Source organism: Heterocephalus glaber, unplaced genomic scaffold (assembly GCF_053883595.1).
Source record: "Heterocephalus glaber isolate CG9 unplaced genomic scaffold, H.glaber_assembly_v1.0 deba00001452, whole genome shotgun sequence".
NCBI lineage: Eukaryota > Metazoa > Chordata > Mammalia > Rodentia > Bathyergidae > Heterocephalus > Heterocephalus glaber.
Window position 1 is genome coordinate 23,543,126 of NW_028258302.1, and position 22,653 is coordinate 23,565,778.

Sequence of the window (22,653 nt, forward strand, 5' to 3'; positions counted from 1 at the left end):
GGTCTGCTGGGAGAAGGAAGAGGGCACTGACCTCTCTCCCTGCCACTACAGGCATCCTGGACCTGGGGTCCTGAGGGCCAGGGAGCCATCCTGCTGGTGAACTGTGACCAAGACACGCCCTGGCTGCCCAAGGAGGACTGCAGTGACGAGAAGGTCTACAGCAAGCAAGGTCCCTGCAGGGCCACCCTGGGGATTAGGGGCAAGGGAAACATCACTCCTGTCCTGGGCAGGGTGAGGTGGATGGGGACTTGGGCCTCCTGGAGTCAACAGACTCAAATATCCACTTGACCTCAAAGCAGAAGACAAAACTATAAATATAGCCCAACTGGAACCACATTAAAAAAAAAAAAAAAACTTACACAGGTAGAAAAAGAACCAGGAAGAAATTCTCAAAGGGTTAGCAGGGGTCTATCTCTAGTATTGGAAGTGACAACCAGTCTTTCCTTCTCCTTTCTTTTTTTTTTTTTTTCTTTTTCAGTACTGGGAATTGAACCCAACGCCTTCACACTGAGCTACATCCCCAGCCCATTTTTTATTTTTTATTTTGAGACAGAGTCTTGCTAAGTTGCTCAGGCTGGGCTCAAACTTGCAATCCTCCTGCCTCAGCCTCCAGAGTACTGGGATTACAGGTGCGCACCATTGCACTTGGCTTTTCTTTTAATGCTTCCCTATGGTTTCCATAATACACGTGTGTGACCTCATCCTTTTCCTGGTTTAAAAGTGAAAGGCAGTGGTCCCTGCAGCAGTCCCTTCCTGCTAACCTTCCCGTATTCACTGTCCCCAGACCTCAAGGACATGTCCCAGATGATCCTGCACACCAAGGGCCCCGACCGCCTACCTGCAGGATACGAGATGGTTCTCTACATTTCCATGTCAGACTCGGACAAAGTGGGCGTGTTCTACGTGGAGAGTGAGTGAGCCCCGTTCTGCCCTCAAAGGCCACCACCCCTTAGTGATTACAGTCCCCTTTTCCAGAGTCCCCGCACCTTCATGAGACTGGAGGCCAGGCGGGCACTGCCTGCAAGGCATATCTGGTATCTCTGACTTTTAAAAAAGATGCTATTGTTACCCTCCAGGAATGGCCCTGTTTCCTCCTAGTGGTGAAAGGGTGTGCTGGGTCCCCACTGTGTAGGGGACGTGCTCCATGCCGGGGCTCACCCTTGAAGCCGCCTGTACTATCTCATTCTTTCTATAAACACACTTTGAGCTTCTGAGTGCCAGCACTAGTCTTGGAGCTGGGATCCCTACCGTAAAAGCGACAACTGCACCCTGTCCTCAAGGAGTTGCCAGCTTAGCAATGGGAACATAATGAATAGCATGTTGTGGGAAACGGAATAGACTGAGCTGAGACTAAAGGAACAGTGAGAAGGAACCAGCCATTCATAAGCTAAAGGAACAGAGTTCTGAGCAGAAGGGACAGTCCCCACAAAGCAGGAGGAGGGGACCTGTTGGAGTTTTGGAAAAGCAGAAAGACCATAGCAGGAGGTGCTGGGAGTCAAGGTCGGTAAGCTGGGCCTAGGGCCAGGGCCAGAGCATGCAACAGGGTTTGGATTTTATTGTAAGCACAATGGAAAGCTATTAGAGGGTTTTAAGCCAGGGACTCTCAGAATCTGATTTATGTATTTTGAAATTCTCTCAGTTAAACAGCTCTGCAGTTTGTCATGGTGTCACCAGGTAGTTCTTTTAGAAATGGCTCACCAACTAAACGTATTCCAGGTCCTTCTTGCCTTGAACAAAGAATTGGATGAGAAAAGCCAAAAACTGTGCCAAAAGTTTATTTGAAAAGTGAGGGATGAAGGGGTAAGGGAAGAACTAGCTCTGTAGAACAAACTTGGGCCGAACAATGAGAGTAAAGGGTAAAAACAAAAATAAAGTGCACTCCAGTGATCCCAGTCCCTATCATGAAGAGTCACAATAGCGGGCATCTATGGGGTCCTGGGAATTATCTAGCACTGTCCTGGGATCTTGTCATTGACAGGTCCCGCCTATTTCCCCAGCCCACTTTGCCATGCCCTACCCCCTATACCTGTGGTTTCCGGGGGAAACTGTTGGGAGGCCAGGACCACTTGTGGATTGGCCTGGTAGAACCAGGTAGTCACCAGAGTGCCCTCACCTCAGGGAGTGACTTAGCCAGGGGACCAGTGAACAGCACCTCCCAATGCCAGCCTTCTTCTGATCCACCCCGGGGCCTAGGCAGTGAACTCATGCAGGCTGGAATGTCCCTGAGTCAGGCTGGCTCCACAGCCCCAGGGGGCCAGAGATGATGTTTATACCCCTTCTGGGCCAGAGTTGCCACGGGGTAGGAGGGGTACAGGCCAGAGTTTGGCCAAGCCTTGATCCAGCCTTGGCGTTCACAGAGACCATCTGGCATTTTCAAGCGGTTTCCACCTGTGTTAATGGAGTAGGCTTGAGTTTGGGCCCACATTCACAACCCTGCCCCTCACCTGTCCCCAAGATGGGTCCTGAGGGTCAAGAAAAAAGAGAAACTCCCAGTGCGGGGGCTTAGAGAACGTTCACCACACTTGTCAGTGAGGCCACACATCTTCAGGGAGGGCCATCCGCTGAGATAGTGACCACCTCACTAGTCAGTTTCCCCACCAAATGTGGACTCCCTGATGAGTACTCAGGCAAAAATGGAGACAAATAATTCATCAGTGGCCCAGTTTCCTTTTCTTCCATGCAAGCATTTTGGGGATTTTGTCAAAATCTAAATATACCTGACGATGAGAATGTGTATTACACAAATGTCATTTGGTCGTCAGCGAAGAAGGTCTGGCTCTACCCAAGGACAAGGGGGCCGGGTTTGAGGGGCCCCAAGAGGCTGCCTCCCCACCCCCAGCCCCGGGACCTCCTCCTGCAATGTAATGTGGGGATAACAGGAGCCTCCGCTGTCCTGGAGGGCAAGAGAGACGGAGGGAGGACAGTGTGGGCCTGTGGAACACCCCATAAAGACAGGAGGCTCCTGCTTTTGTGGGACATGTTATGGTGATTACTAGTTGTGGTGATTGGGATGGACAGAAGTCTCTAGTGCCTGAGTCCCTGTAGAGGGCCTAGTGACCTACTCCAGTCTCAGATTCTCCCCAGAGCTCCAAAAGCTAGGCCCTTACCTCTTCCTACAAGGCCATGGTGACCAATTTGTCCCCATTTGCTCAGCACTTCCCTGGTTTCCTGGCAATGAACGTCCCTCAGGCTGGGAAACACCTCAATCCCAGGCAAACTTCAACAGTTGTCACACTCTCAGTCTCCTTGGGAGGTAGAATTGCTCCAGAATGACTGGAAGAGTGATGCCAACCATACCACACGCTGCCAAGCTGAGGCTAGCTGAGGCCAACATCTGGGCTCAGAAGAGGTCAAGGTGGCCCTCAGGCCCAGCTCAAGGCACAAGAACAGTTCCACAGAGGATATTGTTCTTGTCATAGACAAAGCTGGCCATGCCGGAGGTGGCCAGCTCTGCTCCAAGCTGGGGACAGGGAACAAGGGACAGAGGCTCCTTGGACAATGGCTGTATTGTTCTCAGCAAGGAATTGATCCCCCTGGCGCTGGCCCAAACTGCCCGAAAGAGGTCAGGATAGAAACACATTGTGAATCGCAGAGCACAGGCCCTGTGCCAGGGAGACAGCTGCAGCAGATGACAGACCACAGTCTCCACCTGACCCACCTCCTCTGGCCACATCCCCTCCAATTCAACCTTGGTGGAGCCCCCAGCTGCCCCGAGCCTCAGGGGAGCTTCGCTTCTGCCAATTCTGAAAAAAAAAAAAACAACAACAAAAAGTCTAGGCCTCACGTCTCTCTGCCTGATCACAGGTTCAAGTACAGCCGGCCCATGGGTGTGGAAGGCCTGAGAGCCAAGGGAGAATAACTTAGTCCCTGTGCACACGCCCATCTGGGTCTAAGAAGAAAGTGGGCCAAAGGGCACACACTGTCATTTATGGGTAAGAAGGACCTCGCCTTCTGTGTTGGACTGTGCAAATCTCTTGAGATACTCAGGGTGTGAATCTATAGGTCTTGTTTCTTGGACACACCTGGAGGAGGTACAGTGAACTATCGCTTCTTTACCTTCTGTTCAGAAGCTGCTGGATGAAAAGGCCATCGGTGTTGCAGTAAGGGACATGCAGATCATTCACAGTTCCTAACTGACCAAAGTTACCAAGGTTGCAGATACTGTGTCACCTGTAGTGACCCTGTAGCATAGATATCATTATCCCTCATTTACCAGATAGGTAAACTGAGGATTGGGGAAGTCCCCCAGGTCTGGGCCTCCCATTTCACGGCTTTTGATCAAGCCCCTTGTTCATGCCAGGAGTGTTCTGGTTATCCATTCTAACTGTCAAGGAGCTGGTCACTAACCATTATCATTGTTGTTAAAAGCACTAAGCTGAGCCTGATTCTTCCTTCCAGTTCTGCAGAGCATAAAGAAATCCCTTGTGGAACTGTGTAAGGTCCTTCCTCTGCACCTTGGCTAGTGCAAGTATCTCCTTCCCCACCCCTGCCACCACCCCTGGTGCCCCACAAGGGCGTCTCAAAGGCTTCCTCTCTCTTCTCAGATGCTGCCACCCTGCTCCTCTCCCCTCCCCACCCTGCTGCACCCCACATAACCCAACAAGATCTCTGTCATAAGCCTCCCCATATCCACTGCATCTCATCACCAGCTGAGCACAGCTCTTGTACACTGACTATCTGTCTCCCAGGAGCCCTTGCCCTGATGGTGACAGAGCAATAACTCAAATGCATGTGCTCTCAAGCAGCCTGAAAAGTCCCCAGTGGCCTCTCCCCTAGGGAGTGGGCTGGAAGCCATTGGTTCATTCACTAAACACTTATTCAACAAGACCATGTGCCAGGCAGGCAGCTGGGCCTGACCAGGGCTATCTCTGCCCTCACACTGGCCACATGCATTTAGAAAGGCTGCAGAACTTCCAAACAGCCCCTGGTTTGCTCCCAGGGGATCCGGGCAGGATTCTTATAGTGACACAAACTAAGACCTGGAGGGAGGAGGGACCAGACTGTTCCAAACAGGACAGCACTGTGACATGCTGGAGATTGCAGAGGCACGGGGGCACTGGAGAAACTGCCTTTCCTCTTCTCTTCTTCGGATTTTACCCTAACACGGCTTTCATGACACAGAGGGGAATTTTTGGTACAAATGGGTCCATTTATGGTTTATTTATACAAAGGGGTTGGGAGCTCAGGATTCAGAAGTAGACATGAACTTGAGTCCCAGCTCAGCCACTTCCTGGTTGTATGACCTTGGATGAGCCATTTCTCCTTTCTGAGACTCAGTTTCTTCTGCTGTGAAATGGGAGTGATAATGTCCTTCAGTGGTACACTAGTTGCATAATTGCCATCTGCTGCCGTTTCACATGTACCATTCACAATAGCCAGCTCATTTTGTAGGTGAAGCCAGCTGGCACACAGCAGTGCTGAGATGATGACAATGACATGTTGCAGACATCCCTGTGGCATTTTCTGCTTATGCTTTCCTCTCCATGTCGTGAGGACAGGTCATCCTGCCCCTGTCCCCATCACTGACTTCCCTGACCTCCTCCTGATGGGGCAGGGCACTGACATTGATCCCTATCTGCTCCCCAGATCCGTTCTTCGGGGAGCGCTACATCCACATCCTGGGCCGGAAGAAGCTCTACCATGTGGTCAAGTACATGGGTGGCTCCGCGGAGCTTCTGTTCTTTGTGGAAGGCCTCCGCTTCCCCGACGAGGGCTTCTCAGGCCTGGTCTCCATCCACGTCAGCCTGCTAGAGTACATGGATGAGGTGAGAACCCCAGGCCTCCCCCACCAGGGGCTGCCTGGGGACCAGGGTGCAACTCCTCCCAGAGAGCTACTTCCAGGAGGCCACACTGTGCCCTGCTCCCCTCAAAGCACTGAATGGGTCCAGCCTAGGAGACCCTGCTATCCCCTGGGGGCCTACATGAGTCAGCCATGGTCCTGAGTTGTCCCCCAGAACCCTCCTCCTTGCCACACCTGCTCCCAGGAACTCCTGAGCCCCCCAAGCCTGTGCCTTGCCCACTGTGCAGTAACGTGCCTGGTTCTGAGGCACGGAGTCCCAGTGGTCAGCGAGAGGTTCTAACTGGACCACACTGTGAGATCTGTTGACACCCTGTGTCACCCCTGTGCACCCTGTTCTTCCTGCCCCGGCTGTGGGTCACACCAGCTCTGACCCCTGCCCTGCGCCCAGCAGCTCAGCAGCTCTGCTCTGCCCAGCAGGGAGCCCCTTGCTGAGGCTGCTTCCTGTAACCAGAGCCACTCATTGCTAGGACATCGGTGCCAGGCCCCAGCCTCTTAAGGCCACCCTGTTTCACTCAGAAAAGGGGAGGGACTGGCTACTCCACTAGACACAGAGGGCCCTCCCATTTCACCCCAGATCACTTTGGGGCTCTATCCGGGTGAGGCTGAATCCAGCTGAGATGTATAAGGGTGGGCTCTGGGCTCAGACTGACCTAGGCTCAATCTCCGCTTCACCATCGTGAGACCCTGGGCAAGTGAACTAATCTCACTGTGCCTCAGTTTCCCCATCTGTAACACAGAAGACAAAATGCCTGCAGCTGGGACTAATTTCAGGACAGGAGCTCTGATGGGACAATGGTTAGGATGGCAGACTCGGCAGCTGGAGCACCTGGGTTTAAAGCCTGACTCTGCCTCTTGCTAACCATGTAACCCTAGACAGTGACTTACTAGGTCTGTGTGACTTGGTTTCCCCATCTAAGAAGTGAAGATTATAGTATCATCCGGCCCTGGGGCTATTTTAAGGCAGAAATGAATTAACTTGCATAAAAGTATTTGGTGTGGGGCCTGGTATCAGTATGTGCTCGATCAGTGTATGACTCTCATGAATTCCCCCACTTGGGAAGGCAGGTGTGGAGGGCATCCCATGCAGCTTTTTCATATGTCCCTTCTCCCCCACACCCAGGGGATTCCCCTGACACCCATCTTCACAGACACCGTGACGTTCCGAATTGCACCGTGGATCATGACGCCCAACATCCTGCCTCCCGTGTCAGTGTTTGTGTGCTGGTAAGGGATGAGCGTGGCCCAGAGGCAACATGGCAGAGCAGGCAAGGGCTGGGCTTCTGGGTCAGGCTGACCTGAGTTTGGTTCCTGGCACTGTCACTTACCAGCTGGAACTATTGTGACCTGGAACTATTCACTTGACCTCTCTGTGCATCAGTTTCTCTGAGATACTCACATCACAGACTCACATGAGATGAAGCAGACAAAGTGCTCACCCAGCCATTTGGCTGGGGGCAGGGAGTATGCTCTGGAAGTAACCGTTCCCCCTCGGCCCTGTGCCTTTAGCTGGGGACCCCCTGAGCAATGGCTGGTCAGCTCATCTCGTTCACTCCTTAAGCAAGATTTTATTGAGTACCTATTATGTGCCAGTTTAACCAAAGCAAGATGAGAAGTGACTGAAGAAATGCCCACAATGGCAGCCCCAGGAGGAACCTCTGAAGGTTCCCAGACCCATCCCTGGCCTTCAGGTCAGGCATAGTTCACACAGTGGACCCTTGATTTACTCAGTTTGTTCCTGAGGGCTGGTTGTAACTCAAGTTGGTCAATTGAAGGCTCAGGCTCCTCTACACAGCCTTCAAAGTCTCTCTCCTGTATCCAGGCAGATCTCAGTGTCCTTAGAGAGACATTGGTCCAGGATTTCTCAGTTAACCCCACACAGGAAAGGATGTTGTAATGCTCCTTCCAGAACTCTTTAAGGGTTCAGTCTGTATCTGAGACCATCTGGAAGCACAAGTGGCCGGCATTCAGGTCATGACTCAAGACTTCTGTAGTATGTTAAAACCAAAATTCCGGTCACAAGCCAAGTTGTTCCTACATCAGGCTGGTTGTAACTCGAGGGCCCACTGTATTTAAATCCAGCAGGTCAGAGATGTAGGCTTTGGGGCAGATAAGGGTAAATGTTCCCTTCCTGGTTTTGTTTGCTCATGACCTTGACAAAATTGCCTAAGTGGCTGGTCCTTGACTCCAGTGGCCTTTACAAATAAGATGGAACATGAAGGCGGCCTCAGCTGCCCAGCTCAGTTCAGAGAGGCCAGCTGCTATCCCCACTCCCCTGAGGGTGGCCCTGTTCCCCCTCACCCTTCCTTCTGGCCTCCTCCTCTTCCCCACCTTGCCAGCATGAAGGACAACTACCTGTTCCTGAAGGAGGTAAAGAACCTAGTGGAGAAAACCAACTGCGAGCTGAAGGTCTGCTTCCAGTACATGAACCGAGGAGACCGCTGGATCCAGGTACGGGCCTGGTCAGGGGACATGGCCAGGGTCAGGTGAGAGGGGTGGGCTTATCAGAATACCTGACCCCTAACCGCCCCAGGAGAGGGCTTCTGTCAGCTTGTCCCTGCACGGTGCACAGAGATGGGGAAGGAAGTCACTGCAGTGTGGCTTTTTGTCATAGCTAAAGACTGCAAAACAATGAAGCATCCATCCTCAGCAACCTGCGTGACAGCTCACCATGGAGCTCTATGCAACAGCTTAAAAGAATGAGGCTAGGGACTGGCTATTTAGCTCAGTGGTTCTGCCACCTGCCTTGCAAGTGCAAGGACCTGAGTTTAATCCCTAGTACCAAAAAAAAAAGAATGAGGCTGGTACAAAATATGCTTCACTTTAAGTTGTTACTTGAAGGAAAACATGTTCAGGGTGATACCATTTATGTTTTTAAAAAGAGGTCAAGCCAGGCATAGTAGCACACTCCTGTAATCCAGCACTCAGGAGGCTGAGGCAGAAGGAGTGCTGTGAGTTCGAGGCCAGCCTGGGCTACATAGTGAGTTCAAGGCCACTCTGAACTACATAGGGAGACCCTGTCTCAGAAAAAAAGCAATGAGGTTAGTGTTGCTGAAAAACATGCTTGTAGTGTGCAGACACAATCTGTGGGAAGATGCGCTGCCCCCATTTGCAGATGAGGACCTGGGGACCAGGAGGCTCAAAGTCCCCGCTCCTTCCAGAGCTCACCTCCCTCCTAGCTGACTGATGCTCACAGGGAATGCCCTGGGCTCACAGCTGTCCTTGGTGTCCCCCCAGGATGAAGTTGAGTTTGGCTACATCGAGGCCCCCCACAAAGGCTTCCCTGTGGTGCTGGACTCCCCCCGAGATGGGAACCTCAAGGACTTCCCCATAAAACAGCTCCTGGTGAGATGCAGAGGACCAGTGGTGGGAGCCGGGGAGGTGACATAAGGGACTCAGGAGCAGGACGGAGCAGTCAGGAGACCGGAGCACCCTTGATAAACTGGTCTGCTGCTCAGGGGCTCTGTTTTCTCATCTGCCGATGGATGAGCTGGGATAGAGGCCCCTAAGATCCTTTTCTGCTTTGATAACTGATGATCCCAAAACAGTTTCCAGGTGGGAAATGGGAACTGTGGGAGACAGGGCCAGACCCACTTCCAGAGGCCTGGCCCCTGCTACAGGACTGGTCCTCCAACTTGCAGCAAAATAAGTTTCAAAGAGGAAAATCATAGTTATGCAATTGTCAAAAATCAGGTTCTGACTTTAAAGTTCATCAGGGCCTTAAAACTGTGGTTTTCAGTACATGTGCGTTTCACTTAATGCCACCGTCTCCTCTGATTCCAGGGACCACTGTCACCCCCTTCTGTGCCCTCAGTGTCACCATGTGACAGTAGAAAGAAAATCAGTCCCTTCTGTCCTCGCCCCCCACCCTGAACAGGCTCGGGAGGCCTGGGCACAGTGTGATACTAGACTAGGGTGGGCTGGGCCTTCCCAAGGTCACATGAAGGACACCCTTCCTGCTAGACATGAGAGGCTGCTTTCTGAGAACATTTACTCAATTGGTCCCCTCGTCTTGAGGAGCTGGGGGAGCTGACAGTGTGAGCCCAGCTCTAGAATGTCAGAGGGACGTGGCCTTGAGCAGCAGTCCCTTAGTAGGAATGAGACCTTAAATAAGCAACCTAATCTCCATGAGCCTCAGTTTGCTCATCTGTAAAATGGAAAGAGATGGCATTGGTCTCGTAGGCTCATAGTGAAGATTTGAGGCATGTGTAAGACATCAGTATGGTGCCAATACAGTGACCATTAGTAGCTGGTGCTATGGTTCTCACTGCATAGCTCTGGACACAGTCCCATGAACCTCCTACCCACTCCACTGACACACCGAACCACCCACAGGGCTGCCGAAGGCATGAGAGCTCAGCTTGGACCGGCTCTCTCTCCTCCCTGGGTTACCACCTGCCTTTCAGTGTTCCAGGCTGGCTTCATTCCTGAGCCCCAGGCTACATTGTTCCTGGCTTTGTGCTGCATGCCTGCTGCCCAGGCAATGCTGTGAAGCCTCAGCTGCCAGCCTCTGGCCATCCTGGGCCAGCTCACATGCAGGGCCAGCTGGGCCCCTAGGCGAGAAAGCGCTAAGCTGCAACCATCCATGTACCAGCACACTGTCCTGGAGCCTTTCAGTTGGCCCAGGACTACCCGCATCCTCCCACTTCCCGGGGTTTTTCTAACAGGGATTTTTGTCATGCAATCATAGTCCCAACCCTAGTGTGAGCTCCCAAAGCAAGATCCTTATATTTTGACCAAAAAAAAAAAAAAAACCATGAAAAAAACCTTAAAATTTAGGACATCGGTGATGTTATATTTTGTGTGCCAACTCCAGTTTGTTGGAGCCCTAAGCTAAGAAAGATTCAAGGGTCAGTGGGCAAGTGTGGTTGTTGGGTATGGGCTGGGATGATAAGTATATCATATCTGCCATTCCTGCATGTATCGGTCAGCTGTCACTAGGGAGGCTGAAATGACAAACAAGCCCCAAATTTCAGTGGCTGACCCCTCTGCTCCACAGCTGGTTGGCTGTCCACACACCTGCTTTCTCCTGCCTTCCTCATTCTAGAGTCTCAGTCTAGAGCTGCAGTCCTAGGCTGAGAAACACCATTCTCCTAGCACAGGAAGATGAAGACAAAGCAGGCAGACACACAGAGTGGCTCCTAGGCTTCTGCTGGGAACTGGCACACCTCCCTTCTGCTCACATTTCATTGGCCAAACCAAGTCATGTGACCCTGATGCTGGCCAGGGAAGGCTATTCCTTTGGCAGGGAGAAAGCAGAAGTCACAGGGCAGTGAGCCAGGAAGCCAAATCCCTGAGAAGAATAACACAATCTACTTCCCTGCCTCAGGTTACCTAATGCAACACCTCTTTTACAGACAGGGAAACTGAGGGTCAGAGAGATTGAGAGCTGAGTGGGAACAGTAAGAGCACACATGAGAACTGATCTCAAGTCACCTCTGTGCATCTGTGTTTGGGAAAAAAAGCACACACAGAGATCCACTCACACATGCACTCACACGCATTCACAAGCATTCACACACTCACCCCATAGGCGTGCTCAGAACTCTCCTCCCCATGCCTAGGCCCCTGTAGAAATGACAGGACCACAGGCAACCAGGCCCACAGCACCAGGTGCTGGTGGTGAAGGGGTGGGCTTTGGCGGGTGGCTGCATGGGGCTACAGGGGACTAATGGCAGGTGTGCCTCTGCCCAGGGCCCAGATTTCGGCTACGTGACCCGGGAGCCTCTCTTTGAGTCCGTCACCAGCCTTGATTCCTTTGGGAACCTGGAGGTCAGCCCCCCGGTGACTGTGAATGGCAAGACATACCCCCTTGGCCGGATCCTCATTGGGAGCAGCTTCCCTCTGTAAGAGAAGCCAGGATGGAGCTGGGGCAATGGGGCAGGCCGGGAATGTTTCTCTTTAGGAGTCACCTGGGCTGCACGTGCATGGAATGAGTGGCTGGGAGAATCACCTCTTGTCATGACTGTCTGTTGATATAGATGCTCTCGGGGGAAAAAAAACACAAGTTAGCCTTTACATCTTAGTATAAATTAGGATCTAATAAATACCCAAAGAAACAAGTCTCTTCCTCAAATGGGAGAGTGTATAAGGAAATTATAAAACAATGGGAAAGAGCAGAGACTAGGGAAGGGAGACCAACAGATACGAGTGGGAGCACACCCATGAATCCTCAAGGCTGCCCATACATGAAAGAAACATAAAAAGAAGTGGCCCAGCCCAGTTCATCCACTACCAACGAAAAGGCAGATTCTTCCTTGGTCAAGGCATTCACTGGGGAAAAGATGTGTACTTGGGTTATCACTGCACAAAAGGGCTGCCAGGAACCTGGATGTATGCAATCATCCAGGCATTGGGCCAAGTCCTCTGAGCCACATGGGATGCTCCACCTTCTGAGAGGACACAGGCAGTGACCATTTTTCCATCCTTTTTCTCTTCTCCCTCCACTCAATGGTGCTCATCCATTCCATGCAGCAACTATTTCCTGAGCACCAGCCAAGTGCCAAGCCCTGCCTTCAAAGAGCCAGGGGAGGTCACAGATATGCAGATTGGCCCTTAAGAAAGAGAAGGGCATAGAGCAACAGGAAGAAGAACAGGGAGTTCGGGGGCCCAAGGACAGAGTTTAGGAGGCTTCTTAGAGACAAATACTTATTGAAGACTGATCGTGCCAGGCTCTGTTCTAGGCTCTGGAGACAGCAATAACCGGAACACAAAGCTCCAGCCTGGGGAGCTCTTGCTGGGTAAGGGGTGTAGAGGATGAACATGGCAGCAGGAGACATGGTGCTTCTGGGTGCTGACAAGTGTAAGGGGGACAAAGCAAGGAACATGATAAAGGGCCCAGCACAGGGGTCTTTGGCTCTGGAGGGTTTGAAGTGGTGACTTCAGAGTTGAGCCATGGAGGTTGAAGAGGAGAGAAAAAGCTTAAAACAGCAGGAACAGCAAGAGCAGAAGTATGAGCTTGGGCCAGTGATTTAGCTCAGTGGTTTTGCCACATGCCTCGTAAGCACAAGGTACTGAGTTCAATCCCCAATATCAAAAAAAAAAAAGTGAGGAGCTTAGCAGAGGGCCGGAGCACACAGAACCCAGAGGAGGGGAGGCAGGTGAGATGGGAAGGCCAGGCAGGAGCCGGGTCACAGGGAGGGTTGTTGGCCACTGGAAGGAACTTGGGCTGTAGCTTAAGGATAAGGGGCAGATTGGAGGCATCATTGAGTCTACCAGTCAGGAAGGCTTCCTGGAGGAGGTGTCTCTTGAACTGATTAAAATGAGTAGAAGGTACTGTGGCTCTTTGGTAATGGGCCAGCGCAGATCTTGAAGCCTATCCAGGCTGATGCCACGCTGGCCCAGGCTGCAGGCCCTCTGCAACCCGCTCCCTACCCTCACCCAAGGTCTGGCGGGCGGCGGATGACCAAGGTGGTGCGAGACTTCCTGGCAGCCCAGCAGGTGCAGGCACCTGTGGAGCTCTACTCGGACTGGCTAACCGTGGGTCACGTGGACGAGTTCATGACCTTCGTCCCCATCCCAGGCAAAAAGGTGAGCTTGTCCCCAGGACTACAGTGAATAGGAGAGCAGAGAACCCATGGCTGCCAGCCTTTGCCAGCAGAAGGCAGGGAGAGGGGAAGCAGCAGCACAGGGGAAGAAGGAAGTAGGCTGAAGCTGGTTTGTATGTTGTGACTGTCACAGGTAAATTTTAACCCAGTAAATCCAAAATATCAGCATTTAAATGTGTAATCAATATAAAAAGTATTAATTAGCAGTTTTGCATTATTTTTTATACTGTCTTTATAATCTGGTGAATATTTTACTCTCTAGCCCATCTCTAGTTCAACTAGCCATAGTTAAATGCTTGTCACGTGACCCTAGTGGCAGCCATATTGGCCATAATGCTCTAGAGAGACAGGTTGGGGTCTGTAGCTTCATTTTCTGAAAAGGAGTGGCTGTCACCCCATACCCTAAAAATCCTGTGCAAATGGCCTGGCTTGTGGCATCTTGGGGAAGTTCTTCCACTCTGTCCAAGGCCACCTTTGACTCTGAGCTTTGACTCCCTGGCATTGCCAAGACGGCAGAAGGGTGAGAAATAGTCCTCGGAATATACAGGACAGGGACCCTTCCTACTCCCCAGCTGCCTTCCCTGCTGACAGCATGCTGCCTGACTGCCTCTCACAGGAATTCCGGCTGCTCATGGCCAGCACTGCGGCCTGCTACAAGCTCTTCCAAGAGAAGCAAAAGGAGGGCCATGGGGAAGCCATCATGTTCAAGGGTGAGTAGCCAAGGACCTCGTCAGGGAGCCCCTGAGATACCCTCAGCAGGACGGGCCAGCTGCACGCCTTGTCCCCACGTACCCAGCCACATGGCCCTGGGCATCTAGCCCCCCTTAGGGTCTGCAAGGCCACCCCAGTGGGAGCAGCCCTGGCCTCTGTGTCCCTTGCTGTAGCCAAGTGGCTCATTGAGCTGCCCCTCCTCCTTACTGTCACCCACAGCACAGAATCTTTTCTCAGGACCTCATGTGTGACAGCCCCTGGGAGAGTTAGAGGTTCCAAAACCTGTGCTCAATCTGCACCCAGGAGCTCTTGCTTCACAAAGGGATGTGGGGAGGAAAGCAGACTGAGAATAGTTTAGGGCCAGGGAAAAAAACAGGCTTCGGCAGCCACGATGACAGTCAGGCATCGTCACTGTCGGTCCCAGAGTGAAAAATGATCGACTTAATTTAGACATCTGTCTAACTGGGCCAGGTATAGACTGGGCCAAGGCTCACATTTAAATTAATCATGGTAAAGGAGGAAAGTGATCAGGCAGAGATAGAGAGCCAGGTTAGAGGCCGTGGCAAGTCCTACTGCTTTTTGGTTGCTGTTATTGTGCTGAAATTACATCACCCTTCTATCGTTTAGGTGAGTACACAATACAGGGACCAAAATACACATGCATTGTTGAATAGCCATCACCTCTGTTTATATCAGTTATACAGTTTTTTCTTAAATTGCTTCTTGCCACTTTTCAGGTGGGCATTCCCAATATACCTCATACCCAAAAGTCTGCATTCCCAAGGCTGGTCAGCACTTACATCTCTGTCCTCCATATCCAAAGACAGCATTCCTCACTCCTGCAGGCATCAGAGGACAGAAAGGGCCAGACTAGGACATTGTCTATAACATCCCCCATCCCTGAAGGGAAGGTTCTTCCTGGATTGGCAGGCATGAGCCTTGACTTTTGCAGCTTCCTTTCTAGGTTAAACACAGCCTAAAAGCTACCCATAGGATATAGGAACCACTATTACCTTTGTGCTAATAAGGGTGAGAAGTGTGGAGACAACTCAGATAAGGGTCTAACAGCCCCATCTCTCTCTTTTTCTTTCTCCCTTTTTTTTTTTCTGTTGCGGTACTGGGGATCACACCCTGGTCCCTGCACATGTTAACCAAAGGCACAACCACTGGGTTACATCCTCAGACCAGCCCTGATCTCTTTGCCACTGTCAAGCCTAGGAAGTGCAGGGATCCACAAGGTGCCTCCTAGATCAGGCAGAAACATGGGTGAGGAGCAAGGCTCAGCTGTCAACCTCTGATGTGCTGAGCAGCTCAGCCATGAGCTGCTTGTGAGCCCCTGGACAAGTCATGTAACTGCTCTGTGTCTCAGTTTCCTCATCTAGCATAGAAATGTGGGGAGGACTAATGAGTCCATCCACATAGAGCCTTAGAAGAGCACCTGCCACACCTAAGTGGGCCTTAGGTGTCATTAATCAACCAAAGCCACAAGTGTCAGGAGGACCGGAGGGGAGACAGGCCCGCCTCCAGGGCAGGGTCAGAGCTAGGGGTAGTCTGGACAACAGGAAAGATGATGGGGCTGCTCTCACCCTCACCTGGTCAGCTGCTCTTCTTGGGAGCAGGTTCCAGATGGGAGAACCTGGTGGTTACTGATGCCACCACCACCACCCCCACTGCCCAGATTGAGAGCAAGTCAGCTCCCACCCCTTTCTCTGCCCAGGTGACAGGACCCATGTAGGAGAAAGGAGTGTACACAGCCCTGCCCAGGCAGATGGTGTGGGGCTCCCTCCTTCCTGGGCCTCTGCCTGGGTTCACCCTCTTGTCCCCCTCCAAGTCCTGCTGTGAGCTCAGACGGAGGCCTGGCCCGGGGGGTCTCGATTCCAACTGTCCTGTCCTCCGACCTCACAGGCCTGGGGGGGATGAGCAGCAAGCGGATCACCATCAACAAGATCCTGTCCAATGAGAGCCTTGTGAAGGAGAACCACTACTTCCAGGTGCGGGCCGGGAGGGCAAGACTCACATCCTCATTGTGTCCTGGGGCTTCCACGGAGAATGCCCAGGGCTCAGGGGCTCCTGATCAGGGGTTTATGATCCAGTGTGCCAGCACTCGGAGGGCCTCAACAAGCCCACGAGCAGCCTCCTTGCTGTCATCCTGTGCTAAAGGTGGGCATAAAGGGACATCAAAGTCCCCTCTAGCAGGGCTAGAAGCCCTGGGAAGGTAGGGAACCAGCAGTCCCAAAGGACCAAGATCTCTGCCAGGGTAGAATTCATGTTGTCTGGGAAAGACACGCTCCTTTAGAACATGATAAATACTACAGACATGCTTTCCAGAAAAATTCTTGCGTAAGCACAAGTCCTGACCTCTGGGTGTTAGGAAGTCACAGATACTGAAGTTTTCTGTCCATGCATTGACCCCACTGAGTTCTTAAGCCTCAAGATTATATCTAGAAATAGAAACCAGTCATATTTATTTGAATTAAATTTCTATTTATTTTTAAATAAAATTAAGAAGCAGAAAACTCAAATTGGTTTAAACAAAAAGGCCGGGGATTTAGCTCAGTGGTTCCGCCGCCTGCCTCGCAAGTGCACGCAAGGTCCGGAGTTCGATCCCCAGTACCAAAAAAACAAACAAACAAACAAAAAAGGCATAATTGACTCATATAAGTGGGAAGTCCAGCAGTGGTATGGATTTCAGGCGCAGGTTGATCAGGGCTCCAACTCCATTTTTCTGCACTTCCTGATCTCTGCAGGTGCCCTCATGGCTGCAAGTAGTTCAGGGCCTGACATACACCCAGCATACCATGCACAAACATAGAACTTTTTATCCCCTGCAACAACTGAATAAGAGCTTGCATTTCACTCTGATTTAAGCCAACTTGAACCAATTACTGTACCCAGGGGTCTTTATGTTGATTTGCTTAATGCTGAGTTACTGCCCATCCCTGACTCAATCACTAGAGCAAGGAGGTAGAGGCAACAGGTATTGATTGGGCCAAACACCCCAACAAACTGCTGCATGGTGGGGAAAGTGACGTAAGACCCAGGAAATGTCATCAATCCCCTCTCTGGCTGTTTGAAACTTGGGTTTATTATAAGCATCCCTCAGTGATTGTTTCCTGAGGTCAGGTAGATCTAAGGTCAAATTGTGGCCCCTGCTTTGGGCAGAAGGAACCCAGGCATCTCACTATGACTCTCCGTGGTCTCCCATCTCTAAAAAGGGGGTGATGCTGGCATCTCCCCAAGAGGTTAAGCTGAACTAAGTCCCCGTGTCCAGTGTTCAGAACAGAGCCAGGCACATTTATACATCTGCTGCTATGATCATTAGCAAAGCCATCATCAGTGTCCTGAGGTGACCTCGGGGTCCGGTCCAGAGGAGGTGCTCATGAGGGGAGTTGCTGGTGTTGTTTCTGGGTTGTTGTCACCATTATGACTGCCCCAAGCCCTGAGGAGGGGCACTGGGGGAGGTGACCAGGTGCCAGCTGAGAGCTGGGGGTCTCTCTGGAGGACCAGGGCCCTTAGCCTGACACTGCAGCCAAGGTGGCAGTTGTGTGTCCCTTACCCGATCCCCTTGCCTGCTCCCGCCCAGCGCTGTCTAGACTGGAACCGCGACATCCTCAAGAGGGAGCTGGGGCTGACGGAGCAGGACATCATCGACCTGCCCGCTCTGTTCAAGATGCACGAGGGCCGCCAGGCCATAGCCTTCTTCCCAAACATGGTGAGACCCTTGGGACCCCAGACCTCATCCACTCTGAGCTGGGGACAGTCAGATTCAGAAGGAGCCGTGGCCAAGGCTTCCCAGTAAGGAGCTCAGGTCCCTGTCCAGGCTGAGCTGCTGGGTGACCTCACCCCAGGCACCTGCCTTCTCTGAGGGCCACTGTTCCCTCCTCAGGGTGACACGCTTGTCCCACCTGCCTCCCTGGGGTACTGAGAACTCTCTACCTTAACAAATAGGAAGCTGTTTTGCAAAAGGTAAAAAGATAGAAGTAGGTCATCCTCAAAAAAAAAAAAAAAAGACGGAGGTCATAACAACACACACACATGTATACGCAGCAGGCACATCTGCATGTGTACACACAAATGGCATGCATATTCATACATACATGTACATATGGATGCACGCATAGATAGCTGCATGTCCATGCATGTAATACACTTAGGTGCCCTCTTGCACATATATACATATGTAGCAAAGCAGGTTGCCTGGTTTTCTACTCAGGTCTGCCATTTGTGAATTGCTTAGCACTCTCTGAGGCTCAGATTTCCTACCTATAAAGAGAATTGTCCCAGTATCCCTGTCATAAGATTGTGGTGAGGGTCCAAGGAGCTTAGAACAGGGCAGGCACACAGTAGGTGCTCACAAAGCAACTGCTCGCTCCACAGGTGAACATGATCGTGTTGGACAAGGACCTGGGCATCCCCAAGCCTTTTGGGCCCCAGGTGGAGGAGGAATGCTGTCTGGAGATGCACATGCGTAGCCTCCTGGAGCCCCTGGGCTTCTGCTGCACCTTCATCGACGACATTTCCGCCTACCACAAATTCCTGGGGGAGGTGCACTGCGGCACTAATGTCCGCAGGAAGCCCTTCACCTTCAAGTGGTGGCACATGGTGCCCTGACCTGTGGGCTCCATGCTTCCCTCTGCCCCTGAGTTATCCGGGCCCTTCCCCTGCCTGAGCTGGACTGAGTAACACTGCTGGGAGACTTTTGGGGAGTAGGGTGGAATTTGGGGCAACTGTGCCTTGTCCTCCCTGGGAAGGACCTGTGTTACCTCCAGTGAGCTTCAGCTCTGTTCCTCCTGAAAATAGCTGGCTGTGTGGCTGGCGTCTGCAGAGCCCTGACATGAGAGACAAAACAAAACCCAAAAATCGTGTATCCAAACCATTCCCCAAGAATCCTTAGTCTCTATTCCAAACTGGAGTGGTGTTGGGGGAGGAGAAGGAAATCTGGGGTCACTGTTTCTTCCAACAGCCAGACCCTAAAGCTCAAGGTTGGTCATGTGGAAAGGGACCCTAGCACCCCAGGCAGACTTGAAGTGCAATCATTTTAAATTCACTGCCGCCTCAAACTGTTCATTCCTCACCACCTCTCAACCCTCCTGACTTTCTGCAGTGTAGATACCCTGGGTTAGCCCTCCCCACTCCCTGTGGGTCCAATAATCCAGTGTAGAACCTTCCCTGGAAACCAATGTTCTCAGAGCAGGCTTCTGCCCCAGAGGCTTGGGGGCTCTCTCCCCAGACCAGCACCCATGTGCCTGAGCTCAGCTGTAAAGCTGCCCGGGTCAACTCTATCCATCTTCTCTTGCCTGGTCCTCAATTATTCCACAGCCCCGACCTCCCTCCTCCCATGCCTCAATGTCCACCCTTCTAGTACTTGATACCATCTCTCCAGGCAGCTAAACAAGGGCTTCTTCACCACCAACCAGATCCGGAGCTTCCCCAGGGCAGGAGAAAACTGCCCCTCCTCCTAGACATCAGCCCCAACACTTACAGACCTTGGCCTGACCTCCAGCCCCAGCGCCACTTCCTGCCCCAGAAATGGATTGATCATCCTGTTAAAATTCACCAGTCCATTTGTCAAAGACCCTCCCATTTGGACATAGCCACATTCATCCCCTGGCTCCACTTGAAGAGTCAGCTTCAACTAAAAAATAAAGTTCCTTTAGGGCCAGGAAAATAAGTAAATTGTAATTCCACTTTGCAGGCTCAAAAAGAACCATTGTATAACCAATGAAGGTTATAAATGTGTATTCTTGGGAGAATAGGATTTCATTCCTGATTATTTCATTCACCATCCAATAAACATTTGCTGCATGCTTACTAAGCAACAGGTGTGTCGGGCTCTGAGAATAGTGGTTAGTAGCAAAGTGGACCTGGAGCCAGGCAGTCCCCACATGCAAAGCCACGTGGACTGGCCAGCCTTTGCCCTGATAGTGATAACAGATTCAGGGATAACAGCTCTCTAGATTCAGGAAGCGCCCAGGGTACAAATCTTCCTGCAAGTCACTGACAAGTGTGTTTCTCAGCCAGGTGGGCCAGAACCACCTGTCAGACCAGACCCCGGAGCCTCAGAAGCTGTTGTCCCCCTCTCTGGGAATGCTCCTGCGTTAGGGGGCTAAAGCCCCAGATCTCTCAGCCTATCTGAGGGTGTTTCTCTGGAGACTTCGTGTGTGTCTCATGTGTGTTTGGTTACTGTGGGTTTGTGGACTTGCTTTTATTTTTATCTAATCTAATTAAGGGGAAGTGAGCACCTCCCACATGGAGGCAGTGTGCCTCTGTCAATTTTCCTAATGCTCTCCCTGCCATGAGTCAGTCATTCTGAGGTTTCTGGAGCCCCAGGACTCAGAAAGTGCCCCTCCCCTTGCTCTCGCCACCCCAGTGTGATACCCTTAGTGTAGACAGACCCCATGGACTCACTGCTCTTCCCTGACCCTATCTATAAATGTAGGCCTAGAACATGCTTCTGGGTTGCAAAACCCAGCAAAGTTCCTGTTTCAGTCTTGATTTTGAAATATTCTATGCAAGTGGGCAGGGGGGACCGTGAAGATGGTAAGAGCTGGGCAGTCTCCACCTTCTTGAAAAGAGGCCATGATGGAGATCAAAAGGTGTTTGGGGAAGACCCTGACTAAACAGCAATCAAATAAACAGTCCAAGGGGAAGTCACATGGCTGTGGTGTGATGTTCTTTGCGATTTCCTAAACATGACCTCAATGCAGACCATGCATTGGGCCCCTTCTTGGGACTGAAGCTGCTACTGTTCTTGGCACAAGGTCAAGGAGCTGGAATCCCCCGCACACTCAGTGGCTGTATATTACATGGCCACCACCCAAGGCCAAGACTGATATCCACAATAAAGTGACTATGCTTTGAAAATGGGGTTTTCCAGAAGCTTTGAGATAAGTTTTGATCCTGAGATAAGTTTTGCAGTGATGCATTTAAGAAAATGCCTCCAGGAGAAACCAGAAGGGAATTAGAGGAGCAAGACAAAGAAAGGGGAGAAGCTAAAGAGGGGTGATTTCAAGGGACACCTCAGAGAGCTCTGGAGTGGAAATGGCCCCTGAGAGCTGTTCCCACATGGAGGCTATGATCCTACCACAGCCATCCCTGGCTCTGGGGCCTTTGGCACTCTGGATCAGTGGCACCAGTAGCTGCAGCTATTAGGAACCAAGTCATAGGAGATGGAGATGGACTCACAGAACCAGAAAAGGAAGTGGTGGGCACCAACATTGTCTGCTGCCCTGGGTAACTCCATGCTCTTATAATGCAGAATTGTTACAGTAGGTATTTGTGATTTGACCCATGGTACAAAGATCTGTACAACACAGCCATGACCAATAGGGTCTTTGTGCACAAACTTCTGGTCCCTAACCTGGAGCCAGCTGGTTGGCTGCTGAGCCTTCTAAGCTCTTTGGGATACACCAAGGGCCTTCTCCCCCTTATCTCCAACTTGGGCTTCTGGACTGATGTGTTGGTGTAACTACTGTATTTTAAGAGACCACTGCAAAATGAAAATCACTGATTCTTTTATTCCTAGGCTTAATACATGGGTACAGCCTTTTGAGATCACTGCCCCCCTCCTTTTTAAAAAAATTAACACATAATAATTGTGTATATTGCACAATCAATAAGTGGGATCTCTTCTTATTAAAAAGCTTCTGCACAGCAAGAGAAATCACCAACAGAGTGAAGAGACAACCCAGCTGTTCCTCAGACAAAGGTCTACTATCTAGAATATATAAAGAACTTTAAAAAATCAGACCTCTCAAATTTAAAGATCCAATCTAAAAATGGGCATCTCAAATGAACAGACATTTCTCAGACAAAGAAGTAGAAATAGCAAATAAACATATAAAAAAAATGTTCAACATCACTGGTCATTCAAGAGATGCAGATGAAAACAAAACTGAGATGCCACCTCACGCCAGAAAGAATGGCTGCTATCAAGAAATCAACCAATAACAAATGCTGGCAGGGCTGTGGGGAAAAAGGAACCCTTCTCCACTGCTGGTGGGAGTGTAGACTGGTGTAACCACTGTGGAAATCAGTATGGAGATACCTCAGAGAACTAGGAATGAGGGGGCCCATTTGACCCAGCTATTCCCCTGCTGGGTATCTTCCCAAAAGAATTAAAAGAATCATATCACAGTGATATATATGCACCCACGTTCATAGCAGCACAGTTTGTAATAGCTAAAGCTTGGAAACAGCCCAATTGCCCATAATTGGAGATTGGATATAAAAAATGTGTTTTTTTATAAAATGGAGTACTACTCAGCCATAAAGAATGAGAAATTAGAGTCATTTATAGCTAAATGGATGCACATTGAGGCCATACTCTTAAGTGAAATAAACAGGACACACATGTGTAAATACTAAATAGTTTCTCTGGTGTGAGAAACCGAAAGTGTAAATAAGGATGAAAATGTATAATAGATAATGTGAAATAGGAAGAAAAGGGGCAGAGGGGAAGGGGAAGTGGGAGGGGTAGGGGAAAGGAAAGAAGGGAATGGAATTAATATGAGAAAGTGAAAAAATGGAAACAAAGTCTTTATAAATAGAGAGAGGTGGAGGAGTTGAAGGGAGGGCAGGGGAAGGGAGAAAAATAAG

The 22,653-nt window shown here is 50.9% G+C and overlaps 1 protein-coding gene across 2 annotated transcripts in view; it reads left to right on the plus strand.

The window, feature by feature from the left end:
* Padi2 (peptidyl arginine deiminase 2) overlaps positions 1-20,709 on the plus strand; it is a 40,825-nt gene extending 20,116 nt beyond the window's left edge. The window contains exons 5-16 of one of the 2 annotated variants that reach the window (XM_004850386.4): positions 52-169; positions 785-910; positions 5,587-5,765; positions 6,921-7,024; positions 8,137-8,248; positions 9,035-9,142; positions 11,492-11,643; positions 13,183-13,327; positions 13,961-14,054; positions 15,961-16,046; positions 17,639-17,767; positions 18,433-20,709. In XM_004850386.4, coding sequence (XP_004850443.1) covers positions 52-169; positions 785-910; positions 5,587-5,765; positions 6,921-7,024; positions 8,137-8,248; positions 9,035-9,142; positions 11,492-11,643; positions 13,183-13,327; positions 13,961-14,054; positions 15,961-16,046; positions 17,639-17,767; positions 18,433-18,666 — 1,587 coding nt within the window. In that variant the 3' untranslated portion in view covers positions 18,667-20,709. The remainder of the gene's footprint in view (positions 1-51; positions 170-784; positions 911-5,586; positions 5,766-6,920; positions 7,025-8,136; positions 8,249-9,034; positions 9,143-11,491; positions 11,644-13,182; positions 13,328-13,960; positions 14,055-15,960; positions 16,047-17,638; positions 17,768-18,432) is intronic. The other variant, XM_004850387.4, reaches the window with a different exon arrangement.
* The last annotated feature ends 1,944 nt before the right edge of the window (positions 20,710-22,653 follow it).